We start from the raw sequence: 27,614 nt of genomic DNA, 5'->3' as shown, positions 1-27,614 counted from the left end.
GAGAAGTGAAGCTTCTCCCAAGTTCATACATATCCCCTCATCCTCCTATGGGCCCTATAATGTCAGAGTTATAGATACATTCTTCCAGCTTTGGAGAGTTTTCCAGTCCTCAAGAATGCAATTATTAAAAGCAAACAGTCTTATAAATAATTTCATCATAAATTAGTATTAAATATCCCTTACTCCTGAGCCTTAAGAGATACTAGTGAAGATGAGGATGATGACCTAATAGTTTTTGAACATCTATTATGTATCAGGCCATATGTCATGTACTATACCACACATGGTCCCAGTCCATCCTCCAAAAGAGGAAGAAACTGATGCTCAGAGGGATCATATAGCTCCTGGCTGAACAAGATTTCACAGAGATTAGGGGACAAAAAGTTAAGTGACAATTAGGAGTTTAGGGCTTTAACAATTTCAGGTGTTTCACAATCCTGCCTTGGGCTAGCCCTGCTCTTTACTGTTTTCCTAAACTCTAGTAAAATGCTGATTACTACTTCTCCTAATCACACAGAGAAGGGTAGAATTCACTCTATACTGCATAGGGTATAACAAAGTAACCCCTGGACAATGAAAGTATTTGGCCCAGTAAAAGTAACATAATTGGGATTTAAAAACTAGATGACACCTGGATTTCAACAAAAACCAATTACTAAGGCGGGAAAAGGTTTTCAAGACGAGAACCAGACAGTTAAACATTAGCTTTCAATGGTTTGAAGTGTTTAGTTTTGAAATGGTGTGGTTTGGAAGCTCTCCAGCAGAAAAACTATTTTCTTTTAAAAGGAGAGCTCTCTGCAATATTTTCTTTGCTGAAATAATGTGATCCTTAATGACGTCTTATATGACCCAAACTTTAAATGGACCTATTATTTTAGTTGACCTCATTCTTACTGGGTTTTTACAGGTCAACAATGAACTATCAACAGCTTCCTGATAATTAATCTTACTTACCCAAAGAACTGTTAGCCTGTTAATCTTATCTGTGCTACAAGGAAGCTTTTATATGTACCAGACTTCCTTAGTGAATAATAAAAACCGAACTGAAATTCTGCAGAAAGGTTCAATCTTGTGAAGTTTGAGAATGAAGAAACAGATTGAAAATCATGATGCTACCCTGTCTTCAGCTCCTTACTTGCTGAAATTCTGTGGTACATCTGGCACATGGATGACTTTACAGTAGAGTCAGCAGCACAACTAGTTGGGTCAGGAGTGGCTCTCTGATGGCTTTATCAAAATGTATGGACATTCAGCATATACGGATAAGGTACCTGGATGGTCTGGTTTGAGAAGCAATGGGGAAGGCATCTCAAGTACTTCAACTAGAATAGCTCCCATTAAAGTTAATTTTTTACAATCAGAGACTCATTCCTATGACTCTCTAGATCTTTAAGAATTTACTATTAAAATACAATTACGGTCTTTGGTTGTCACCTACCACAAAGCAAGATAGGCATCTGATAAAAGGAGGGGAGAAAGATGTACTTTTATAACTGAGGCAAAGGATCCCAGGAAGAAAGGTAATGAAATAGTAAATTGGCTTTCTTCAAATGGCAGAGGGAGTAGGAAGTAAATGCTGGTCTCATCTAGCAATTTGTAAATGAGTTTGTACGTATGGGTTTTAAAATGCTCATAGATTGTGGGTGTGTACATGTGTGTTTGTAAAATAAAAAGCATTATTAGATTCAGCCTTTTGTCAGCACAGTATGAAGTTCCCCACATAAGGGCATGATCTGCTAATTGCCCATGACATGCACCCTTTCTTTTCAAGGCAAGTTTCTGAGTTTCAATTATTTAATATAAATCTATTTCTCATTAGGTTAAAAACTTATCCCAAATAGCAGTTTAAATCTAAGATGCTCAAGTAGATATGGACAGTGATATTCATTAAGATGACCTTCTGGAAGAGAGGTCATTATATCCTATTTTAGACAAAATAAAATATAAACATGACATTTTACCCAAGACACCACACATTTTTATTACTCACTGGTGATAACGTAAGTTTTGAATGGTTAGGTGTATGGTGCTGACTTGAGTACATTAAACCAAGCAGAGATCAAACTGTATTATGAAAAAGTTCAGCAAAGCTAGAATTGTTACTTCAGAAGACCAAGGAACATTCCCTCTTAGAAGGAATGAAGACTGAATAGAGTTTACAATTCCCTCCCCTGCATACAATTTTTTTTTAATAAATATTGTTAATTTGCTTATAATCTCTGCTATAGATATATCAATGACCCCAAAGGTAACAGTCAGGCAAAAGGTGAGAGAAAGAACTACTGGCGACTGTCAGGTTACATTCTGATTCTTCTTATATGTATACTTCAAAAAATTGCTGCTTATCTGCAATTTTCCTATATTAATGGTACAATCTTTTTATAGGTTTACTCTGCCTAAGTTGTAAATAATTTTTTAAAGAATAGGGTACAGAGATAAGAATGTAATATTTAAAATGAAATGAAATATATGACAGAACTTTGTCTCTTCTATCTTTATGTGCTTTCTAAGGCGACCTCTTCAGCTCCAAGTATCTGAAGACATCTTTATGTTAATGAATCCCCTGTTCTTTCTGTCTCCACTGTTATCACCATGGCTTCTCTGACCAGTACCCAGAGTGGTAAGTCCGCTTTACATTATAATTCTATACAAGCCTATCTGGTGGATATGCATAACAAGCATGAAGAAAATGTCATGAAATGATATGATGGCCTCTAATATTCTCTATTGTATATCATTCTATTTCACTGGTATTGCTGGTCAACACCACTAAAATCATTGTGTGACCCTAACAGGTTGTGACAAACAAGACTGAAAACAGTAGTCTAAACCAGCTTCATCAATTGCCCAGATATATGCAGTTTCCTATTAAGTGGTTTCTCTTTTTTCCATTTTTTTCTCTTTGATTCCCTATTCCAAACAGAGCAAGAAGGACCTCAAAAAATAAATCAAATCCTGGTACTACCCTGCTCAAAACCTTCAGTGACTTCCTGCACTTAATAATAAAAGCCAAACACCTCACCATGACCTTCATGATCTAGCCCTTTATTTCCTCTACAAACTAATCTTATGACCTGTCTCTGTTCTTCAATATGCCGAGGCTCCATAGAACTTGTTATAATACCACTAGGACACCAGATTCTTGCCTGCTGGATACAACCTCTTCCCTCTGCCAGGAACCTTCTTTTGCCAACTTCTCATGCCTAGTTATTGCTTATGCTTCAGTTTTTGGCCTTATTTTCTCTACAGAGAAGCCTTTCTTGACAACCCTAGTTGAAGTAAGTCTTTCCCTATTATTTATTTCAGCCTATTGTTTGAATATTTACCACCTTTGGAGAAATACGGAAAAAAATATGGCAGCTAGAAAACACCAAGTAACAGGCAGGACGGGGAGGTGGAAGACCCAGAGCAGGAAATTGCATGGTTTTAGGGACTAGGTTGTATCTATCTTAAAATCAAGATCTTGGACTTTGGAAGCACAGCTTTGCGAAGCACCTTCCCTGTAACTGCTGCCCTTCAATGTTGTATTATTGAATCACATTGATTTTTAAAATGCTACATGTCATTATTTCACTAAGAAGAATGAAGAAAAAGAAGGCCATGATTACATGTAGGCCAACAAATTTTAAGAGGGGCTATCTGGTGACAGAGGCAAAGCAATAGACCCTACCAAAAGGCAATGCTTAGGTGCAAGGATCAGAGACTGCCCATAGGGTCAACTTCTGTCAGGTGAGGGTTCTCTTTAAGATCTCTTCTTGGGAAGCCGGGGTGGCTCAGTTGGTTAAGCATCTGCCTTTGGCTCAGGTCATGATCCTAGAGTCCTGGCAGGGTCCTGGGATGGAGTCCTACATTGAGCTCCTTGCTCCGCAGGAGCCTGTTTCTCCCTCTGCCTGCTGTTTTCCCTGCCTTTACTCTCTCTCTCTCTCTCTCTGATGTAATAAATAAACAAAACCTTAAAAAAAAAGACTCTTTCTCTCTCTCTTCTTCTGCCCCTCACTACCATGCACTCTCTAAATAAATCTTAAAAATACAAAATCTCTTCTTTACTTAAAGAGTTTGGTGTAGTGTTTTAATAAGGAAGATATATCCATCCGTGAACCTTAAATTTTCTAACTTTGAAGATTCTTCCTGTTATGGAGATCATGAATAATTTGCCAATTTTGTACTCTATTAACTTGCCGGCTTGCCAGGGTAGTCTGTTTGAGGGGGCATTGTAACCCTCTCTGTCCTAGGGACTAAAAGCCCCTATGTCTATTCCAACAGTTCCAGATCTATAAGCAGATATTTGTAAATGGTGTTATCCTTCAACAGCAGCTGTTTGGGAGGACGGGGATGCAGGATATACCTGCTTTTGAGTTCAGGTGGTACTTGGAATCAGCTAAATTTGACTGAGCCTCAAAGTAGATGCCCTGAAAGAGGATTCCCTGAAGCCTAATACTAGGAGTATCAATCATATGAACCCCCATGGGCCTGATGCCTAGGAGAAGCGCCACTTAGTTCCTGGACCCTCCCTCTGCTACCACTGGCTTTCATTTCTAAGCATTAGGCTCCACTCCAGATCTCGCAGAACAGTTGCAAAGCATCAAGCATGCTCTAGGATATATTTATATATATATATCTTTTCATTTAATATTGCCCAGCCTACTGCTCTCCCAGCCTGGCCATGTGTAACAATCTTATGTCTATTCCTTTTCACCTCAGCACCAGGGACCATCTCTCCGAAGCTATGACATGAATGTACATGTTCTGTGTTATGAAACATGTCTTTCTAATCCCCTATAATTCCTCAACAAAGATTTGTGATAATATTTTACTCATCCCCACAAACCCTCCTAGGCTCAACATTGAAGAGAATTTATTTACTATGGCTGCTTTTAAAGAGACTAATTGTAAATTCTCATAGAAAGATTCCGTGTCAAGAACTAGGGAAAAAATATCCATCCCCAGGGTTCCTGCATCCAACCCTCAACCACATGATTTAGTAACTTCATCTTAGAATAATGTACTCAGTTGTTTGCATGTTAGCCTTTGATTTTCCCAAGAAATGAATAAGGGAGATGTGGCATTAACAAAGGTGACCTTGCCATAAGGTTAAAGGAACATGGACAACTGATCTCCAGAGCTTCTGGACCTTTGGAACAAACTCAGTTTCTTCCTGGGTAAGGTTTCTTTGAATTATAATTTATTGAACACAAAATGAACTGGCTATTTTGGGGCTAGGAGTTAACTACCTAAATCCTGATTGAAAACAGTTCGTAAGGAAAGAAAAAAGAAAATAGTTCGTGAAGTTCTGTAAGAACGGCCTATTCTTGTTTACTTTCTTCTTTTTTGTTGTTATTGTTTAAAGTAATATTCTTGAACAATGTAACAGATAAGAACTATATGAAACCTCTGGGTGTTCAACAGCTTTTATGGAATTGTGAGGATGATCCACTGACAGTGAGAGCAATAACAAGAAAACAGACTTCAACTGGCAAGAAACGGCAGATCCCTGCCTGCAGGGGATGACCAAGTCAGAAATCTGACTCCTTCATATGCTTGGATAATGTAATCTAACACAGATGCTAGCCCAATTTATGCTATAATGATATTATATTTGAAATGCTCTACTTAATTGTAATCAAAGTCCAATTTCCTAGTGCAATTAAATATAGTAAAATATATTGTAGGCATTTATTAACCAAAATTAATTAAAAGAGAATGACACAAAAAATAAAGTAGAATCAGCCCCAAATGAAAGCAAGCTGTACTAAAGCCAAAAATGAAAGACACTCTACAGATAGAAAAGAAGTCAAGGCAAGAGACTTAAAACTATTTAAGACTACAATGTTCTTCAGTGAGATATCACATTTGTCCATAGACCTTAGGAGATTAACTTACATTGCAATTTTATGAAACTGATTATTTATAGTCAATGCTTTCCACTAAGTGTGCAAAAGCCTTTAATTTTAAATGAGAGAGTATGGTGATATCTCTGTGGGTTTGTGAATATTGGATTAAATCCCCTGTATTTTGTTTCTATTATAACTTAACAATGAACAATATGAAACATCACTGTCAGAGAGAAGCAAACTAAAAGAGGAATCCAAATCTTCCACAGTGATGTATGACCACCATACATCTTAGATTTCTGAAGAACTAAGCAGATATAAAATACAGTCATTTTGTCCTCATATTAGTATTATTAGTATTAGTATTTATTAGCATACTAGTATTTTTGATTTAGGACATATAGTCATAATACTTAAATGTTCTAAGAATAAGAACATAAGTTTTAATCAAAACACTCATTTAATCAAAACTTACTCATTAGTGTAGAATTTAAGGAGGCATTTGGCTGGCTCAGTCAATATAGCATGTGACTCTTAATCTCAGGTTCATGAATTGAAGCCCCACATTGTGTGTGGAGTCTACTTAAAAAAAAAAAGAGAGAGAGAGAGAGAAGAAGAATTTAAGTTGTAACATAACATCCTCATAAAAGTAAATGGTATATTTACAATTTCATATCACATGTATGAAGGCACAATTTGAAACCTAAAATTGATTAGTCTTCATACCCCACCTGATTAAAAAAACAGAACAGTGGTGGAAGCTTCTGAAGTATTCACAGAAGTGCTGAAAAACAAAAGAGAGAAATAAGTAAATCCCAAATAAAATCCCATTAATCATATGTAAATGGGGCTTCAGGAAAATGAGTCATTAAATGAACATAAAATCAGAAACTTAGTTTCATAATAACACTGAGGATTTATTAAAACTTTAAAGCTGACCATATTTCAACTGAAAACATCCTCCTAAATAGAGAATTTTTACTACAGACACACAGAACATATTAAGCTACTTAATTTAGATTATTTGCCAGTTGATTTTCAGGTGCCAGTGATCAAACTAAGGATTTACAAAAGGTAGCTTAATTGTGGCTGATAGCACTAGTCTGATTCAATAGCCATGCATATGTGTTAATGAATAAGAAATGAGAAAGGATGAGTAAAAGAATAAATATCTGGGAAAAAATTTAGGTGAAAGATATATACATATGTGCACACATACCTTCACCTCCCAGCATAGCTCGGTTCAAACACCACCCCCTGCCCCACTCCCCAACCCTTTTAACTCAGAGATATGGGGACAGTGCACTACATCAGGGCTGAAGGTTGCTAGAGGCTTGGACTACCCAAGTTTGAATGCAGCGTTGGTGGTATAGTGGTGAGCATAGCTGCCTTCCAAGTTTGAATGCAGCGTAAAGTGCAGTGTGTAAAGCTTCTGGTTAATTTGATCAACACAGGCATTCAAAATCGTTAATGCAAGTTTCAGAGTAAATGTTTTGATCAAATTGGTCTTTAATTAAGTTTAGAAGACAACTGAGATTTCCATTTTGCCCTATTTAAAAACAAAAACTTTAACCAGGCATCTGGCTGTTTAATATCATGTAGATAGAATAATTAAATAATTAGCTTGTTTTTCAATTTTTTAGTATAAATGTTTGCTATATTTAGACAGAAAGCAGATTAAGAATTAGTCATGATAACTCAATTTCTTTGATTTATGAAAAAAATGTGACTCAAAGTAATGACCTATCCAATATGCAAAAGGTAATTACTTTGGAGTCAGAAATATTTTCAAGTCATCTGTCCGTGTGGTCTAGAGCTGTAACGTACAAAACAGAATACAGTGCATGTACTACATAAACCTAATATTTTAACAAATTTTAAAGTAAAACAGAACTTATTCTGAATGTTATCTTCTTATGATTATTGGTTTTATTTTTCAAATAATAAATTTAAAATATGGATATACTACTCCAAGTATGAAATGGACTCACCTCACAGGTATTTCCAGTGCTCAGCAGTGTATAAGGTGCCTGTGTCACTTCCGAGTAATTGTGACTTGCTCAATGAGTCCTGTAACAAACAGAAGGACATTGATGATGTTCAAAGGCATGTAAGGAGAAGAGTGGACAACCAGACAAGTCACAGGTACTTGCATAAAGCATTTATTTTTTAACACACAGCAAAGCCATACATTCTTGATCAGTATGAGGAAGCTGAACTACTATTTATATAGAATTCATGTTAAGTAGATGGGAGTGGGAAGTGGTGGGAAGTGGCTAAATTAATACCAGTGAAGAAAAAAATAAATGTTTTCAGAATTTTAATGGAAACCAGGGATGGTATAAGGGCAAATACTCTCAGCTACAATACAGTATTTTTTTCTCTCTTAATATTCTATCCTGGCTTTCTGCTAAGAAAAATTAAGAATGTCACTTGCTTTATGCTAAACATTCACTGCATTGAGTAATTGTACATTTCAAAACCTGGAAGGCAGTTTTTCTATTGCCCTTAAGAGATATCTTACTTATCTCAACTGTGGCTATTTAATCATGTGTTAGTCCAAATTCCGTTTTAATTTCCAGCACCCCTGCTGCAGTTGTGGCTTACTAGAAACCAATCTTCTTGAGTCAGAAGCTTCCATGTTTCAAATATCAATAAGTTTGATAGCTCTTTTTTCCCCCTACACTTTCTCAAACAAGGCTCAATTCACAGCATCCTGAAGCTTTTCTTTTCATTAGGAAATTAAACTTGAATCTCTTTTATCCCACATGCTAGAATAAGGTGTCTCCCCACCTCCTGCAGAAACTCTGTGGCTAGTTTCCTCACTCATATTTTACTTCAGGAACCCAGGATCTTCAAGTAAGTGTTCTATTTCAGAGTCCAGTTTGTACCGATTTTTAAAAACTGTCTTTTAAAAAATATTCCTCATTCTGGTAGCTTTAACAAAATATTTTTGAGGGTACCTGGGTGGCTCATTTGGTTCATCTGCCTTCTGCTCAGGCTATGCTCCCAGGATCCTGAGATTTAGCCCTGCATCAGGCTCCCTCCTCAGCTGGGAGCCTGGTTCTCTCTCTCTCTCCTGCTACCCTTCTCCCTGCTCATGCTCTTTCTCTCTCTCTCTCTCTCTCTCTCAAATAAATAAGATCTTAAATAAAAGAAAACATTTTTGTTTAAGTATTATTTATTGTGTTCAGTTTCTCATACTTTCAATGACAATGTTTTTTGGTTAGTAATTTCTCTCAAGCATCAAGATAACATTAATTATAATATTTAAGTTGTAATTTCCTTCTTTGGCAGCAGAAAATTTTGAGGTAAGGGATGTCATTAGTACAAAAAGACTTTAGAAACATAGTGATGACAGAAATGTATAAAAAAGTTTTCTCAAAAAAGCAGATATTATTGAATCAATGTATGGCTTATGAATATGAGTAAAATATACCTTCTAAAGCTGCTATAAATTCAAATGGTAGTTATAAAATTTCTGATTTTGGCATATTAAAATTGTGCTAGCAAAATGGGTATACACTATTCTGAAATACCTCCAAAATTTCAAAGGTCCTTTAAAAGAAATCAGCTATCAGTGGAAGGAAAGAAACTATCAATCAACTGTCAGATGTATCAAAATAGGTACAAGTTAAGAACTGGCTAAAAAAATATCAGAATGAGCTGGCTAAACCAACAAAGATGGTCTTTTTTTTTTTTTCTTTTTCCTTACAAGGTACGCGAATATTTTTGACCAAATTCCTTTTAGAAAAGAGAGATAATTTATTATATTCCCCCATTGAGCCCTTCTCAAAGCTTTAGAAGGTATTAATTGTGGTACATTTTCTTCAGAGAAATTAAACATTCTTCTAGTACAAACGTACAGAAGGAAAAACTCATAATATAAATATTACTTTAAGGAAAATGGGTTTATTTATTCATATTTGGTAGCTTTTGAAAATATATGTGTATTTCCAGTTTACATTTTGCCAAATGAATGCAACTTCTGAAAGTCTCTTTTGTTTGGAGTAAGGAAAATATCTGGTCCATGGACTTACAACATTGAATGAAACGGCAAGCATTTCACCAAGATGTCAAAACAGGAAGATTTTATGGCATAATCAGCACTGATAGTCAAACAAGAAAATACTGGCTAATCTTTCTGATGAAGAACTATTAAAGGACAATCTATATCAATTGTGATTTTAGAAGTGATGGTGTACATCTGTTTACCATATTTGTTGCTTGCATACTGAATTTCCTAAGTTCACTTATCTATGACAGTGAATAAAATTTTTATGAAGTCATAGACTTCAAATATTCTTAAAAAGAACACCTTAGTAAATTATATTTACAAAATGCTTAACAGTAGCGTAATGATACTTTTATAAGACATTCAAAAGTGTGAATGTAGTCTATACAACTGACCCTCTGTGTAGCTAGAGGATGCCTTCAAACTTTATTTGTTACCAATCATTTAAATCCATTCACACAAATATAAGATTAAACAGTATGGCCAAGAGAAAGAGGTGCTGGCCTATGGTTAGCAGTAACTGAGTCTAACTTTAACTTTTCCATAACTAGCTACATAAACTTGGAGAAAATCATCTGGCCTTTCTCCAAAATTAGGACTGTACAATGATCAGAATAATTTTGAAGATAAAATTAAATGTTATAGAATAAAAAGGGTTGAAAAGTTTAAAACTACAAAAGTTAACCTGTTGCTTGCTAATAAGTATATAAATAATAAAAAGTTGGACTATTATTCCCAATCTAATGTACAAGCTGTATGGCTTAAGATATTTCTGGCCTTTGATAGGCCCTGAATTAAAAAAACCAAAAAACCAAAAAAACATAAATTTCCCTGAGGAAGCATGGGGAAAGTCATTCACAGAACCATTTCCCTGTGAAAACAGGTAATTTAGGTTCCCAAGTGAGTTTTAATTTTTACATGAAGCACTTTGATTAGCTGCTGCTCTAACACTAACTAGACAGCAGGGATATCTCCAGTTTACCCTACAATGTAGAAAGCTGCATGTGCATGTTTGGAAAAGGATGCCTGCCTATCCCTCAGTGGCTTCAGGAATCACTAGGCTCTGCCCTAAGGCAGTATAACACAAGAGGGTGGGGTGGTGGTTCAAATTTTTCACATTGCCACTTTTCTCCTGGATTGCAAGGTTCTTCCACAGGTTTATGCCACTTTTGGTGGGAGGGATCAAAGAGCAGAAGCAATGGAAAGTAGAAAAGCCAATAAAGAAAGAAGAGAGAGCTGGTATCAAAATACCAAGACCAAGACAAGAATATGGGGAAAGATGGCTAGACTGCTGCGGAACAGAGAAGTAGTAAGCATCCAAATAAAAGAAGGAAAAAAGAAACAGAAGTCCAGAAAGTATGCTAGAGAAAGGGGGTATATAATTTTAAAGAACATATGTTATGCAATGGGATTTGACGACCAGGAGAGGCACAAGAGTGAGAGCAGTAGTTTAAGTAGAAAACAGTAGTTTTCTGGACTCTTCTCTCATTCTGGGTATGAGCTTGGAAGAATCATTTCATATTTGTTTGCTTCCTATCTTCGAAAACCATTTTTAAGAAGAGAAGATAGGAAGCAGAGTAGGCAAAATGGGAAAGGTATTATCACTGCTACATGCACCTGGGGTAGACTTCCACACCTCACACTGTTTTTCAGAGCCTACACTGTTACTTCTAAGTGCTGTAAGACTGCCAGCTTGCTGGCAGGTCACTTGTGTTTGGGGAAGACACTCTCATTAGTCTGGTTAGGCCCCTGTGCATTCTGGCCTTCAACAGTTGTTTCAGGATAAAACATCTTGGTCCTCAACATTGTGTCCAATCTGAATGTCCAGTACTTTGAAAGAAAGAAGGAGCAGAGTGCAATTCCAGTTCAGTTTTAAGTCTAAAAGGTAAATGAGTAGACAGGTAGAAGGCAGACTCACAGAATGAAAGGGACTAGGAGAGGAAGTACATATGTGGGTCTGAAGCAAGGCTCTGCAACTTCTCCCAGTTATTTAATCTTCTACTTTATTTTCCCTATCTGGAAAACAGGTATGCAATTTGTAACAGCTTTGAGATTTGCAGGAAGTTTAAAAGAAAATAATGTATATAAAGTACTGAGCACACTACTTGGCACATCTTAACAAACTAAATAATAATTATTAAGATCCAAATTGAATTTTTTCTTTTATTTCTTATTTTCAGTGGATTGATCATTATTGTAACCTTTAAATCAAGATCAACTAATTATAAGGGTTTTTTCTCAAAAATATATGTAAAACTTCCTTTTAAGAATTTCAGGTTAGGGGTGCCTCAGTGGCTCAGTGCCTCTGCCATCAGCTCAGGTCATGATCCCAGGATCCTGGGATCAAGCCCCGCATAGGACTCTCTGTTCAGCAGGGAGCCTGCTTCCCTTCCTCTCTCTCTGTCTGCCTCTCTGCCTACTTGTGATCTCTGTCTGTAAAATAAATAATAAATAAAATCTTAAAAAAAAAATAATTTCAGCTTAGAGACTCAGAATCATATTGCCATAGATATGTTTTCCTTTCATTTTTTTTTTTTAAAGATTTTATTTATTTATTTGACAGAGAGAGATCACAAGCAGACAGAGAGGCAAGCAGAGAGAGAGAGGGAAGCAGGCCTCCCGCCAAGCAGAGAGCCCGATGCGGGACTCGATCCCAGGACCCTGAGATCATGACCTGAGCTGAAGGCAGCGGCTTAACCCACTGAGCCACCCAGGCGCCCCAACCTTTCATTTTTTTTTAAAGATGTATTTATTTGTTTTAGAGAGAGAGGAAAGGGGCAGAGGAAGAGAATCTCAAGTAGAGTTCCCATAGCACAGAGCCCAACACAGGGCTCCATTCAGGACCCTGAGATCATGACCTGAGCTGAAATCAAGAGTCAGCCACTTAACTGACTGAGCCACCCAGGTATCCTCTCTTTTTCCTTTTAAATGGAGAAAAGTAAATTATATACCAAATAGGTTCAGAAGCTGAAGACTGGAGGGAAAAAACAGCTCCAAACCTAAATTTAAACTAAGGGTAACTGTGTTGAAAGATATCTAGGCTGTGAATACGTTAGGAAAGTATAGATTTTTTCTCATTTGATAATTATTTTGGTTATCTAGAAAAAAAAATGCTTGTAACTGCAAAATTTTCAATTTCATGGAAGGATGAACATTCTCCCCCCCACCCCGAAATGTAAATATTATCTCAGTTTGAAGACAGGGAGAAGAGAAACAAAGGACAACAGACGTTTTCATTCAACAGTACATATCAAGTGGCCACTATGAATCAGGCACACATTAATCCAGTCAAAGCATCACCAAGGTACTGCCAAAAGCAAGATATCCCAGATGTCCTAGTGCAGGAGGTAGCAGGGTCTGGATTATAGAGATACAGAAGGTTGCTGTGATGGGAAACCCAGGTGGGGAGAGGAAATGCTTTGATAAAGGTTTAAGGAAGTGTCAACCACAAAGCCCTGGCCATTTTAAGAGGAGGACTCTTGCCCACTAATCCTAGAATTCATCTCTTCTCCAGCACAGGGTCTCATGCATAGGCCTTCCACGTCTGGTCTCAAGCTCTACTGCTTTTCAGTCATGACCTCTACTTTTGTGAGAGGCCATAGAAGCAGCCAGGCAGAAGGGAACAGCTGGGCAGAGAAGAGCAGGCTCTGCTTGGGAGAGCACCTAGAGAACTGGGTTGCAGTGAATGTTGTCAATGCAGTGCAAAGTGTGGTTGGGCCTTGTAACAGAATCGGGGAACTTGGTTAAATGCAGATTCCCTTAGACCCACAAAACAAAATCCTGGACATGCATGAAGTCTAGGTGCTCACAACTCTGAAACCTTTGTTCCCTTCACTTTTTTAGAGGAAGGGTTAAAATAAAGTACACAAAAATAGCAGCAGATCTAAACACTTGCTTTTTTAGATGCAGTGTACCTAATTCGTGATCTACCCCTATGGCCTCATTTTTAGAAAGGGCAGAATTCACATTGGTCTTTGAAAGAAACATTTTCAACAGGTCTTTTTATCTTCTAATTATTTTTGCCATTTGTACTTTTCTTGCCTTCCAATGAGAAGATACTTGTAAACTACAGATAATCCCGTTCCTGAAAATGATGGCTAAATGCAGTCAAATGGGTTGCGTTCAAGGTCTTGCTCCATCTCTTATTAGCCATGAAACTTGGGCAGGTTCCTTTACCCCGCAGTTTCTCTGTTTCCAAATTTCTCTGACACAGAATACCTTCTAAATTGAATATTAAATGAAGTTTTAGGTGTAAAGCCCTGAGGATAGCCCACAGGTGCTCAACAAGTTCCTGGAACGCCCATAAACCTTATGCAAATGCACTACCAATCTCGTTCCTTACCATGATAGTCTATATATCCTTTCTCAAACATTCTAATTCTCTCTTCCCTTTGTTGATAATGCCTGTCTCCTTCTTACTCAACCATGGAAGTAAAGTCCACTTTTTAAAGATCCAATCGAAATGACACCTCTCTTCTGGGCTTCTCTCCCAGTTCCCCTGATCAGGTGGTCCACCATTCATGTCAGGACATACTTCTCTCATAATAGAAGTAGGGCTGAACCATAATTATGTACTTGCCAGTCATGCCCACTTAGATTGTGGGAAATATAGTCATTCTTATACCCTGAGCACTTAGCTTGGTGCCTGGCACATAATAGGTGATCAAACCATAAATATACACATATGTAATTTTTCTGAATGCCTGGACAGAACGGCAGATTCGGATCGGACAGGAATGCACGTGCTTTTGGGGGTTATGGGCCTGTGAGTATTGTGTGGTCGTCCTAGCGTCACCCCCATCTCACCACACTGCCAGGCCAGGCACTGAGGGATAATGGCTTCCGTCTAAGGTCCAGTCTGTTTTCTCCGCTTTGGGACACGGCTTCGCTGGGCACCGGCAGGGGGCGGCGTTGCTACGCAGCTGGAGACTAGGCGGGTAACCGTCCTTCCCCGCCCCCTACTTGCGCGCCCCCGCCCCACCCGCTCTCCCAAGGGCGCGCAGCTTTGATAACTAGGATGGGGCTCAATTCCCGCGGGACGGACTGTTCTTCCTCCCAGGATGGGCGGCTGGGCTGCTGGGGTTTTGCAGGGCCCTGGGAGAGCGTCTTCAACTTCTCTGGCGGGTGTGCTCCCCTTTGCCCCACGTCAGGGAGTTACTCAGTTTGGAAAAAGCAGCCTGCGGCCGGAATAGATGGCCGGAAGAAAGGCGGCGGGGGCGGGGGGGGGGGGGGAAGCTTTCTAGCAAACAAGGTGGTGCGAGCGGGAGCGTGTGTGGGGGTAACCATCCTTTCTCACTGCCTAAGTGACTGAACTTGGGTAGAGAAACTCTTATCTTTTAGACTCGTCCTTTCACGTTTCGTGGAAAACTAGATAATTTCACAGTGACATCTATATTTACTTGAGATAGGCAAACCCTGGCGTGGGACGAACGCGCTTCGGTTCCTCTATCCCAGACAGAACGCGCCGCGGTACGTCCGGGCCCGCGCAGCAGTGCTTAGCGCGACAGAGGCCGCGCGCTCCCCGCGCCCTACCTCGGGCCTGCGTCGCTCTTGGCCTTTGGCCGCTTGCCTGCCCAGCCGCCCGAAACGCCGGGTCGTCCGCTCCGTGACGCGCGCTGGCCGACGTCGCGCTCCCGGACGCCTGGAGCTGCTCGTGCGCACGAGTTGGACGCACGCTCGCGGCCCCGCCCCCGCGTCTCCGCGGGTTCGCCTGGAGCTCCCCAGCACTTCCCACTTCCAGAGGTTTAGAGAATCGAAACACAGCAAGCTCTTCCCCTCACTTGGGGAGATTAATATGCATGGACAAGTGGACTCTTTAGTTCACACCAGAACCGGTTTTGTTGCTTAAGAAAACGATCTAGCTTTATACCGATATGCTGTTCTAAACGGGAGGTCTTGAGGAATCTCTTGAGCCCCATCATTAAGCTAAAACGACACCTTTAATCTGGAGAGAATTTTATGTTTGGCGACTTTCTGCAGTTGTGCTATTTCAGCCGTGGCTCAGTTTTTAGGGCCACTTATAACTCTTGAGGTATTTTAAGTGTCTTTTTGTTGGATTAAAAAGAAAAAAAGAGGCTTGGAAGCGGAAGGCCGTCCCTAAATTAAATATATGTGCAAACACACACACACACACATACATGCACATACAAACATCTACTGGTCTCGCACTCTACGGACTGCTAGGCCAGCCGCGCAGCACAGCCCGTTGGCCCGCGGGGCGGGGGGGGGGGGGGGGGGGGGCGGTGCCCTATGCAGATGAAGAGGGTGTGGCAAGTGAGCTGCGCCCGGGCCCCGGAAGAGCGGAAAGGCCCGGTATAAAAAAAGTACTGAAGACATTTCCCCCGCACAACTGCTAAAGCTCCAGAGACGGTAACGTGTGCTGCGGCGGCAGCTGGAGGCACCACCTCCGGGACCACCGCAGCTGAGGCGACAGCGGCGCGGGCGGGGGCGAGGGGCGGGAGTGGCCAGCGCAGGCGGCGGGGTCTAGGAAGGACTAAGTCGCTCGCCGCTGCCGAGAGCGCACTCGCACTCCTAGAAGTGTTGCCGCCTCGCGGTTCCTCGCTCGCTGCGCTCTTCGAAGGGGCGGCCGCCTCCAGGTGACACAGACGGGACTCCCGCTTACGCTTTCCAGATGCATCAGAGATACTTTTGGTGCGGGGCTTCTCTGCGGGACGCGGGGCGCGGCTGGGAACTGTGCGGGTCTGGGGAGGGAGAGTCTCCGAGGAGCCCTCGAGCTTACGGACGAACCGGGGAGGGGGCGCGCTCTTTACGGGTCCCTGTCCGCCGCCGCGCGTCCTCACCGCGCTCCTCCTCCCCCCATTTGGCTTTTAGGACTGATCCGGGCCAGGTGGCGTTCGGAGGGCACTTCATGGCGGAAGGCGAAGGGTACTTTGCCATGGCCGAGGACGAGCTAGCCGGCGGCGCTTACATCCCCTTGGGCGGCGACTTCGGCGGCGGCGGCGGCGGCGACTTCGGCGGGCACTGCTTGGACTATTGCGAAAGCCCCACGGCGCACTGCAATGTGCTGAACTGGGAGCAAGTGCAGCGGCTGGACGGCATCCTGAGCGAGACCATTCCGATCCACGGGCGCGGCAACTTCCCCACGCTCGAGCTGCAGCCGAGCCTGATCGTGAAGGTGGTGCGGCGGCGCCTGGCCGAGAAGCGTATCGGCGTCCGCGACGTGCGCCTCAACGGTTCCGCGGCCAGCCACGTTCTGCACCAGGACAGCGGCCTGGGTTACAAGGACCTGGACCTCATCTTCTGCGCCGACCTGCGCGGAGAAGAGGAGTTTCAGACTGTGAAGGACGTCGTGCTGGACTGCCTGTTGGACTTCTTACCCGAAGGGGTGAACAAAGAGAAGATTACGCCACTCACGCTCAAGGTAAAGCCCCCCGCAATGGGCTTGGGTCCGCGCCCGGGGCCGGGCTGGGGTGCGGCGGGCCGAGGGGCGTCCGTTTGTTGCCGTAGACCGGCGGCCGTGACGGGTTTGGGCATGCTTCTATATTTGTTTTTTGTTTTTTTTTTTTTTTTAATTTTTAAAAAAAATTTTTAATGAGTCAACGAAGGTGCGTGGACGGTGTTGAGTGTTTTAAGTTCACTTGGTTCTTCAGCGCCACTACTCTTCTGCTTTCTCCTCTGTTCTCCCGTCTCTTTCGCATTTTTTTTTTTAAACTCTTTGGCTTTTCTTGCTTGCGTCTTGTCCAGAGTGGATTCTGATTAAGTGGAAGAATGAAATGATGTGTATCGTTTTTTGAGTCATTTTATGGTCTAGCTTTTTGGAGAAAGAGCAGTCTGAATCAGGATCCAGTCAATGGGCTTATTACTGTATTGGATAGTGTGATTAGGTTTCTCAGCTGCATGGCATTGACTCCGTGTGTGAAGGATATATGTGGTGCTTCTCCTGGTCGGCTCACGTGTGAAGGATATTGTGGTACTCCCTCCCCACCCCCAACACACACACTTGGCTCAAAGCGTGTTTTATACAATTAAAATTGTCTGAGGAATCAGTCTCCCAGAATATCCTAATTTATTTAGTTCATACTTGATTGTAATTGCAGAGTACCCCTGGAGGGACAAGATTCTAATCTCATCAGTTGCCTCAGGGGAGGTGGAACTGGGTGAGGAGGGACAAGGGTGAGAAGCGGACCAACTTTCCACTGTATACCTTTCTGTCTTTTGAGTATTGTGTGGATATCGTGTGAATATTCTACCTATAAGACCATTTAAGAAAAATAACATTTCAAAAGTCAGACATGACAACAGAACGTCTTAGTAGTGTGCTATGTCTGCCAAAAGCCTCAAACTATTACTTCTAGTCTCTTTCCCAGACGCTAAAACCACTCGTTAAATGCATTTTTTTTTCTGTTTTCAGAGGACTGTTTGAGACTGTAGGTAGTGTTTTGCTGAAACTTGACAAAACAAAAGGGAAGGAACAAAATAATTCTCAACTGTGAAGAAGATGTATTTATTTATTTATTTATTATTTTTTCTAGGTTTGCTCATCTTGTTTTATCTTTTAAATTGTAGGAAGCTTATGTGCAGAAAATGGTTAAAGTGTGCAATGACTCTGACCGATGGAGTCTTATATCCTTGTCAAACAACAGTGGCAAAAATGTGGAACTGAAATTTGTGGATTCCCTCCGGAGGCAGTTTGAATTTAGTGTAGATTCTTTTCAAATCAAATTAGACTCTCTTCTCCTCTTTTATGAATGTTCAGAGAACCCAATGACTGAAACATTTCACCCCACAATAATTGGTGAGAGCGTCTATGGTGATTTCCACGAAGCCTTTGATCACCTTTGTAACAAGATCATTGCCACCAGGAACCCAGAGGAAATCAGAGGGGGCGGCCTACTTAAGTACTGCAACCTATTAGTGAGGGGCTTTAGGCCCGCCTCTGATGAGATCAAGACCCTTCAGAGGTATATGTGTTCCAGGTTTTTTATCGACTTCTCAGACATTGGAGAGCAGCAGAGAAAACTGGAGTCCTATTTGCAGAACCACTTCGTGGGATTGGAAGACCGCAAGTATGACTATCTCATGACCCTTCATGGAGTGGTGAATGAGAGTACAGTGTGCCTGATGGGACATGAAAGAAGACAGACTTTAAACCTTATCACAATGTTGGCTATCCGGGTGCTAGCTGACCAAAATGTCATCCCTAACGTGGCTAATGTCACTTGCTATTACCAGCCGGCCCCCTATGTAGCAGATGCCAACTTCAGCAATTACTACATTGCACAGGTCCAGCCAGTATTCACATGCCAGCAACAGACATACTCCACTTGGCTACCCTGCAATTAAGAATCATTTAAAAATGTCCTGAGGGGAAGCCATTTCAAACAGGATAGGGTAAATAAGTAAATAACAAAGGCTGAGTGACCCAGGCCCAATTAATGATATGCTTTGTGCAATGAAGATCTGCTCCTGGTTTTAAGCTTGGCAAAGCTTGTGGATCTTTTCATACGTATGGGATCATGATCTCAAAACATCCCTCCTTACCCACCAACCCTCTCATCTGTTCCTCCAACCTAGTTGGATTCTATCCTGAAACAAAAGAGACCTGTCATTCAAAACAACCAGGTTCTCCTAAAATAACAAGGGAAAAAAAATGCTTGATGACAATATGGGTTTGCAGTACCTGCTCCCATAGCTTTGCCATAGGAAAAAAAAAAGTTTCTTATAAGGTGGAATTTACAAAAGGGAAAATACAGAAAAAAGATATTACCCCAACCTAATTATCAATTCAGAAGTTCAGATAGTAACAATAATGGAAAGAAAGGGACTCCAAAGTTGGGATTACTATCTGAGACTTGCAGCAAGTGCTGTCTGTCAAACTATCCTATTACGCTAACAGAAACAGCTTGCTCCAAATGAACCAGTAGTAGGTTGGTGCAGTTCTCATAGCAAACAGCAGAACTTAATGACACAATCCATTATTTCCAGCTGTGTACATAGCTTGCATTTTTAAAATATGAAAATGCAAGCAAAAGCAGCTATAGCAAAGAAAGTATGCTCAAGGACCAAAGATTTAACAGATAAAAATACCCAAGTAGAAGAGATATAGTAGAATATATAAAGAGTTAACTATATTTGTTACACACCAATAAACATCAAAGTGCCTGTTGCCTTCTGAAAATTTAAAGTGGAAAAATTTTATGGTTTAATGATTTTATTTTATCAGGGACTCAAGAGAAAATAAAACAACATATAAGCTTGTGAATGGTGGAGGAAATGCCCTATTTTTTTCTTGGCAAATACTTGTATAAAGTTAACATTGTTGGTGTAATATTATTATAGGTACATGTGTATGTGTGTGTACATGATGTGCATATAGATATACATATTTGGGATATGTATATATATATACACATAATACATTGACTATGGTCTAGAATAATGTAGCAAATAGAAAATGTTTAAATACTGTGTGCTTTTATGTTTTCAACAGGATGACATGAGACGTGGGCATATTGCAGTGATGAGTTAAAACCCACATCTAAAAAATTAAAGCAAATGAAGGAGGAAAACAATTAATATATATGATAGGAAGAGCAGAGATTATACATTTTTAGTGAGTTTTTTTTTTTTCCTTTTTTTTTGTGAGCCATAGAATTCTACAAATGGGAGAATATTTGTTTGGCAGAGCACTCTTTTTGTACTGAACTGCCATTTTGACAGTAGGAACCCTTTTATTTTGTGTAGTACTTGCATGCCTCTATGGTGTATAATCCAGTGGATCATGGAACAGTCCATTTAAATCCCTGACTGCTAATAAAATTTCTGGTGATTTGAACACTACTTATTAATATTTAAATGAATTTTTTAATGAATGCATTCTGCATTCCAGGACCACTAGAATTTAGTAAATGTGAAATGACCCTTTTTAAAGAGTATTTGCACAATTGCTTAAAATTTATATATGAGATATATATTATATATACAATTTTATAAATTCATACTAATATGAAACACATTAGATCTGGTTGTCACACTGCATTTAAATACTTAGTACTGTACTTTAAATTCAGTCACTTTGCATTGAATCAGATCCAACTCTATTATCTCTTTTCCAAGAGACCAGTTAAATTTTTGTGAAATGAACTGGCATTACCATTTCAGTTCAGTGATGGCTAATTCTAAAACTGTTCCTTTTCCCAGCTCTGAATTCCTTTGGACACTGGTCTCTGAAAATGCGTTTATTAAAAACAAAACTAACACATGCAAAACTTTCTTTGTATTGTGAAATAGCCACATAATTCCTACCAACTCTAGTGGATGACTGCTTACTATGATAATTCCTCTGAAAAACCTACCAGATTTTTGTCATCAAATTCAAGAGGGACTGAGGAAGAAAATGGCATCATCCTATTGGCAGTGTCATTTGTTTGCTATCTAGGCATCACCCAGATGCTCAATTGTAGGGTTAATCTATCGGAAACTACCTTTTGCACATCTTTCTTTGAAGCCTTAACATGAACTTGATGGGTTTGCTGTGGCAGCTCCCCTGTGAATTCTGTCTGAGCTGTAACAGCTACTGCACTGCCAGTCACTGTTTCCTAGGGAACTTTTTTCTCCCATGTTGGCTCATCCTCCCTCACTCCAGCCCTGGGTTTGAAAATTGTGAATCCCCCAGAAATGATTCCATTTGCAGATTAAGCCTCATACTTAACTATCAGAAGCCACAACTCCACCTGTTTACCTGTTTGGAGTTTCCTAAAAGAAAACTAAGGGAACACTTGGGAACATAGAAGCAGATGGTGATCTGCTTTCTTCCTTCTCATTCTAACTCTTTGACAAGTGAGTCGTCCACTATGTTAACAAGAATCTGGAGATCTCTGGCTCTGCCATAGCAACAATCTGCTGTTAATTTATGACACGGATTTTTGTTTAGGGCCTTATTTGAAAATATACTTTCCATTTTCTGAAATATTTATGTTCTTTTCCTGCTTATTCCAGGGTTGGTAGCATAATTGGAAGTGCCAACACCTGGCATTATAGAACAGGCTGTGCTCAAGACAACCTTCAGCAGTACTTTAAAACTTAAACATAATTTATTTCTCTTTTGTACGTACTATAGTCTTGTGCATATGTAGTTGAACAAACAGTGGAATATATGTCTCTCTTTGTGGATGTGTAACCTAAAAGTTTGAATGTCTGATGAGAGAGAGCCGTGTGTATAAGTCAGAGAAAGAACAGCTCTCAACTCCTGATTAGTGCCTGTGATTTGCTTGCTTTTGTGTTTATCTGGCCTAGCGTGCTGTTAACTTTAAAGCAGGAAGAAGTTTTATCTTCTGGAGGCGCTTCTCACCTGTCTAGTTTGGCACGTCAGAGAACATTTGACCTGTGACAGTGCCCTTTAAAAAAGTTGATATGCAGTAACTCTGGTTGCCTCAAGGAGTCCTACATCGAGATGGACTTTTTCCTTCTTGAAGTGTGATCAAGTAGCTGCTCCCCTTTGGTAGTGGGTGGACTATTTTAATGTGGCTCCAAACGATCCTAGGATGGAAGAATATCTGTAAGCCAAGCCATGGAAGAAACTTAAAAAAAAAAAAAAGTGAACATCCTATTTTTGCCACCCCTTTCTGTTAGCTTATCGTTGGTTGCTTTACTGTGCATAAAGTTGTTTTCAATGCAGTGCTTGTCAAATAAATATTGTGAACTATTTTGTAAATGAAATGTAATATGTTGAAAGTTGTCAGCAGTTCAAAAATAAGCTTTTTCTGTTGTTTAAAGACAGTGTATTAGATGAAACCAAAAACTAAAAAAAAATCATATATAGCACCTATTTAAATATAATCTTTCTTTAAGATTTCTCATAGCATAGCCTTTTCAGTGCCAAGAAAGCATCTCTATGTAATATTTTGTTGTAATAACGGCTTGCTAACAAAATACATGGAAAAAGTACAAAGTTGGAAGATGTCAAGGTATCTTGGCAAAATTTGCTGCAAAGACTTGCAGAATGGAGGAGGCTCTGCCCACTGGCTCTCTCTCTCTCTCTTCAACCGTTGCCTGCTCTGAGATGTCCTATTGCAGCAAGCTGCACCTTGGGTCACTCTTTTGGAATTTTTTGACTTTAGACTGTGTCACAGGCAGAAAAGGAGTTGATGGAGAATGAACTTTTAAAAAACTGACATGTTTGAATCAGTGCTGGAGGGAACAGATTATGAATTTTGTTTACAGCATCCAATATTTGGATTTTTTTTTCTTGTAAATAAAAAGAAGTTATTTTTTTCTATTGAGTTGTGTCTTTTATCTTCGGCGTCTGTTCTGGCTAAAGACTGTGTCCTCTGAATTCCAGCTTGAGTCCATGAGAAAAGAGAAGGCAATATTTGGGAAAAAAATAGCCTTTGCACATTTTTAATTACAGTAACATTAAAATGTTCAGCTTTCAGCCAGCCTATCTCTCACTAGCTCAATTAGCTCCAAAACAGTCTAGCTAACGGGTGCCAAATTTTTTTTATCTGGGTATGAACTTAGTGTTAACTAACCCAGAAGTCAGACGAGTTTTCCACCATCAGTAGAGACTCACAGCTCTGGATTACAGGGCTCCAGTAACCTTAAATGGGCCTTGGTTTTCATGAGTAGCCCGAGTGCTGTGATAAAGTCATCAGTGGTTGTTTATGGTTTGAGGCTCTATAATATTGTCCAGAAGTGTTTACATTCTGAATTGAGAGAAGGGGAATAAGAATTGGAGGCTGGTAATTGGAAGGGGAAGTGTAAGGAAGAGCAATCATAGGATCTAGTAAGTTAGAGTTTGTGTGCATGTGAGTGTTGGGTGCAAAGAAACTGCCCCTTTGACTGATACTCAACATAATCTCACCAGTTTGGATCACCAGGGACATATGTTTGTTTATTAAATTTTTTTTCTTCATGTAATTTTGGAGATTTTCTCCATTAGTAGCATGAGAATTTGGTAAGCCTGGGCTATTATAGGACATACTTGTGATTTTTAAAGCCATTTAAAGTCCTGATGTTGGATAAATGCATGCTTGCACTGCATCTGTGAAAGAGCCACTCCTGGTATTAAAATGCAGTTTCCCTCACATATATATCATAAAAAATACAAGGCGGTTATTTGATTTGATAATGTGTCATTCTCTTTATTTCAACCTCTTCATCCTTCTGTAACTAGTCTCTCACATGTCTGTGGTCATCATATAATTCTTTCTAAGCAAGGGTTGAATAAGGACAGTATATATTAAACTCTTCTAGACTTAGATACACCCTGCTATTTCTAGTTGAATTACCAGGCTGCACCTAGCTAAGCCTGGGTAGAAGTACCCCACCCCTTTTTTCCTTAGGAAGCTCATTCTCTAACCATTTTGTTCCTTTCAGAAGAAAAACAAAAATTAATACCCAAAAAAGCAAAAAAAAAAAACCAAGGAAATTAAAATCAGCCATTTATACATATGAAGTAAAATAAGAACTGTTAAAATCATCAAATACTTCAGAAATTTAACTAATTTCCTTTTTGAACCAAGTTTGGAATAAACGATATGAATGTTCTTCAGTCTAATGCCAATTACATTCAGTTAGGAGGTGAAGAAGAGAAAATGATTTTAAAATGACAGAGGCTAAAAAGTTCTTTTGTGAAAAAAAAAAAAAAAAGACAGTGGCTTTCACCTATCAAGGCCCAGTTTTTGCCTTCTAATGCCGTGCTCCAAAAAAAGAACTGAATCTCCTCGGACAAATCTAGGGCTGGGGCAAGGAAGATACCAAAGAAAGCTGGAGAATCCATCTTGCAGTTCCAGAAAGCAATGATGTGCTTAAAAAAAAAAAAAAATTTAAAAACCACAATGATTCAGGGCATGTCAAAACAGCACAAGAGCCAACTGAAGAGTTTTAGTGGCCAAAACTGGAACAATTTGACGAACAAAATAAATAAGTAGTATTGGATTATAACCCAAAGTATAAAGTATCCATGGGTTCACACAGACAAGTAGATGATAGAATGGATAAATGGGGCAAAAAGACAAATATCCTGTGTAGAATTCCAAATAATCTGTGTAGATACTGCCCCCTCAAGGAGATGGAGCTTAAATCCCTCCTCTTAAGTGAGGCTATACATAGTGATTTTCCTGCAAAGTGTACAGTATGGAAAAAGATGAAGATACTGTGCTTTGCTATGTGATAAAAATGGCACTTCATCTCTGTGGTCTTCCTCCCAAAAAAACCATAACCTCTGTCTAATTATGAGAAAAGCAGAAGAGAAATATAAGTTGAGGGGTATTCCATAATATATCAGACTAGTACTCTTTAAATCATTGAAACAAGGAAAATCTGAAAACTCCCAAAGCCAGGAGAAGACTGAGACATGGCAACTAAATGTAATGTGGTATTCTGGAGGGGATCCTGGGACAGAAAAGGACATTAGGTAAAACCTAAGGAAATTTGAATAAAGCATTATTGAAATAATAATGTTTCAGTAACAGTTTATTAGGTCTGACAAATGTATCACAAGACATTAACAATGGGGAAAGTGGGTGTTGGATGTGGGGAATTCTGTACTATCTTCACAAATCTGTAAATGTAAAACTATTTTCAAAAGTTTATTGAAAAATGAAGATGGAGTGGGCCCTTCCTTGCTATTTCTTGAGAAGTGACTCCATTTGGAAAAATAATTGTGAATAGTGAATTTTATTATTTTAATGTCTTCTGCACTTAAGTGTTAGGAGAGCATGTGAAGGAGTGAAAGTAAAGTGACATGTTTTGCTTCAAAGTTTTAGAGAAGATTTACCTACAAGTTTTAGATAGAGAAAAGGAAGAAGTTCAAGAGAGATTTGTTATAGGCTGTGTTTTCTTGTAGAATAGTAGGAGGAATTCCTATTCCCCTCTAGTTTTAAGGAAGACCAATACTAAATACAGCTACAAATGATTGTGTATATATTTATAAACATGGAGTTCTAAAATGAGCAAGGGGCTAAACTTTCACAACTCAAATATATGGAAGACCCTGGAAAGTTGGTTAGCAACTCTTTGCAAGGGAGTAAATTGATAATTTTTACTAAATGTCAGGGGAGGTGAATATTTAGGGGAGTGTTGGTATGAATTATTATTTAATATAACCACTTTCAAAATGTATCTGCTTACCTAAGCTTTTCTTTCAGCCTCTCAGATTTTCTTAAAAGTACTGGGACACCTGTTTTTTAATTTACTTTCTCAACTCAATCACTGTTATTAGAAATGGTTGAAAATACAGTTTTAAAAAATACACTTTTAGTAATTAAAAATGTTAATTCCAACTTAGCTAGGACAAGGCCTGTGCTTTCTTGCTTAGGGATATGGATCACCCTGAATAGGAATTTATGAATATGGAGCTAAGTTATTTCTAACCTCCATAATGGAAAGTTCCCTTCAGGATCCCCTTCTGAAACTATTGATTTTCCAGCACAGTGTGTACTTATCAGTAATGCCAAGATTTTGTGGCATCATCTGGGCATGTCATTAGAAAACGGCTGAAACCTTATTCTTTTATTTATTTTTTCTTCTTCTTTCAGCAAAATTCAACATAACAAACTATACTAGGCACTGTGGGTAGTGCCATTCTATGCATTAATCCCAAATTGCATATGCTCTGGAGTTTATTCTTCCATATCTTTTTAAGTAAAGTGAAGATGAACATAGTTCATATCCTTTTCATTTTAAAAGGGAATAATTAAGAACTATTAAAATGCCTGTATTTTAGAGTTCAGTTATCAGAGAAAAGAGAAATTCAATCAGGTTCAAGGCCTAATGGCTGAAAATACAGTTGCCACATTTTGTAAGTAAAAATACAGGACACATAAATTCAGATAAGCAATGAAAAATATTTTAACTGTGTTCCATGCAATATTTTGGACATATACTAAACTTACCTGCATTTATCTGAAATTCACATTTAAGTAGGAGTCCCATATTTTATTAGGCAACTCTTATAGTCTATATAGGATTACAAAAATCTGAAAAATTTTCTACTACAGTTTGAGTCAAGGACATTTTACACCTTAATATCTAACTTTACGAACCATTAAATACTGCATCCTTAGAGCAGCCATAGCAGCAAACCCTTTGAGACATGGTTCATTCATTAAGTATTTGCTGAATACCTTTTGTGTGTTTAGCCTTGAGCTGGATACTGAGACCCAAAAAGAAGTGAAAGACCTGGTCTATTGCCCTTTAGAAGGCTAGATTACACCTGCAAGTAGAACTTACTTGCTGAAAATTAATTTTTCAGCTACCCTGGGGTTAATTACTGACAAGGCTTAGCTCTGCATGGGGCACCGTAAAGAGCACTGTGGACTAATGGAGAGTCAAGATGAAGGTAATAGTCCTTGAAATGTGCCTTTTCGGGAGGTCACAGGGCTGAATTTCCCACAGGTAGCCCCAGTATAGACAGGCACTGGCTATTTATTTGTTTTGCAGCAAAGGATAAGCGTAGATGTTTTGCAATTTCTGCTGAGGGAAGCACAAATTCTCCCTGAAGTTCTGGGCACTTGCATTCTCTTTTCAAAACGATTGCAAAAATCTTTAGGACCTAACTAGAATGCACCTTGAAATTTTATTGCCCTATCATCCTGTTTGCTGCAGCACATTAAAATTCCCTTGAATGTTTCTTACGTAACCACTTTTGGTTAACTGTCATCTTGAAGTATTACAATTTATTTTTTCCTGCTTTTTCCAGAGCGGTGACAGTCCCTTTCTCTGATGCTTGAAATGCACCAAAAACACCTCGCATCCTAGATCTCAGCCCCTCCACATTTGTGTAAAACTAGTTGCATTTTCATTCA

At 39.4% G+C, this 27,614-nt stretch overlaps 1 protein-coding gene and 1 long non-coding RNA gene across 3 annotated transcripts in view; one reads left to right on the top strand and one right to left on the bottom strand.

Moving 5' to 3' along the window:
- Positions 1 to 11,544, bottom strand: part of LOC125103175 (uncharacterized) — a 191,121-nt gene extending 179,577 nt beyond the window's left edge. Inside the window, exons 1-3 of the long non-coding RNA XR_007128304.1 lie at positions 11,464 to 11,544; positions 7,823 to 7,901; positions 6,563 to 6,615 (exon numbers count right to left, since the gene is read on the bottom strand). This is a non-coding gene — a long non-coding RNA (uncharacterized LOC125103175). The remainder of the gene's footprint in view (positions 1 to 6,562; positions 6,616 to 7,822; positions 7,902 to 11,463) is intronic.
- Positions 11,545 to 16,158: 4,614 nt separating this feature from the next.
- Positions 16,159 to 23,083, top strand: TENT5A (terminal nucleotidyltransferase 5A). 2 transcript variants are annotated; one of them, XM_047734250.1, is made up of 3 exons: positions 16,159 to 16,497; positions 16,678 to 17,227; positions 18,373 to 23,083. In XM_047734250.1, exons 1-3 carry the CDS (start codon positions 16,478 to 16,480, stop codon positions 19,147 to 19,149), a joined length of 1,347 nt encoding a protein of 448 aa, XP_047590206.1. In that variant the 5' UTR covers positions 16,159 to 16,477; the 3' UTR covers positions 19,150 to 23,083. The 2 variants fall into 2 exon arrangements, with proteins under 2 accessions (XP_047590206.1, XP_047590207.1); XM_047734251.1 differs by having other exon boundaries at positions 16,160 to 16,442.
- Positions 23,084 to 27,614: the final 4,531 nt, after the last annotated feature.

The sequence above is a fragment of the Lutra lutra genome, chromosome 6 (assembly GCF_902655055.1).
Source record: "Lutra lutra chromosome 6, mLutLut1.2, whole genome shotgun sequence".
In the NCBI taxonomy this organism is placed as follows: Eukaryota; Metazoa; Chordata; class Mammalia; order Carnivora; family Mustelidae; genus Lutra; species Lutra lutra.
This window is presented reverse-complemented; position numbering and strand designations above follow the sequence as displayed.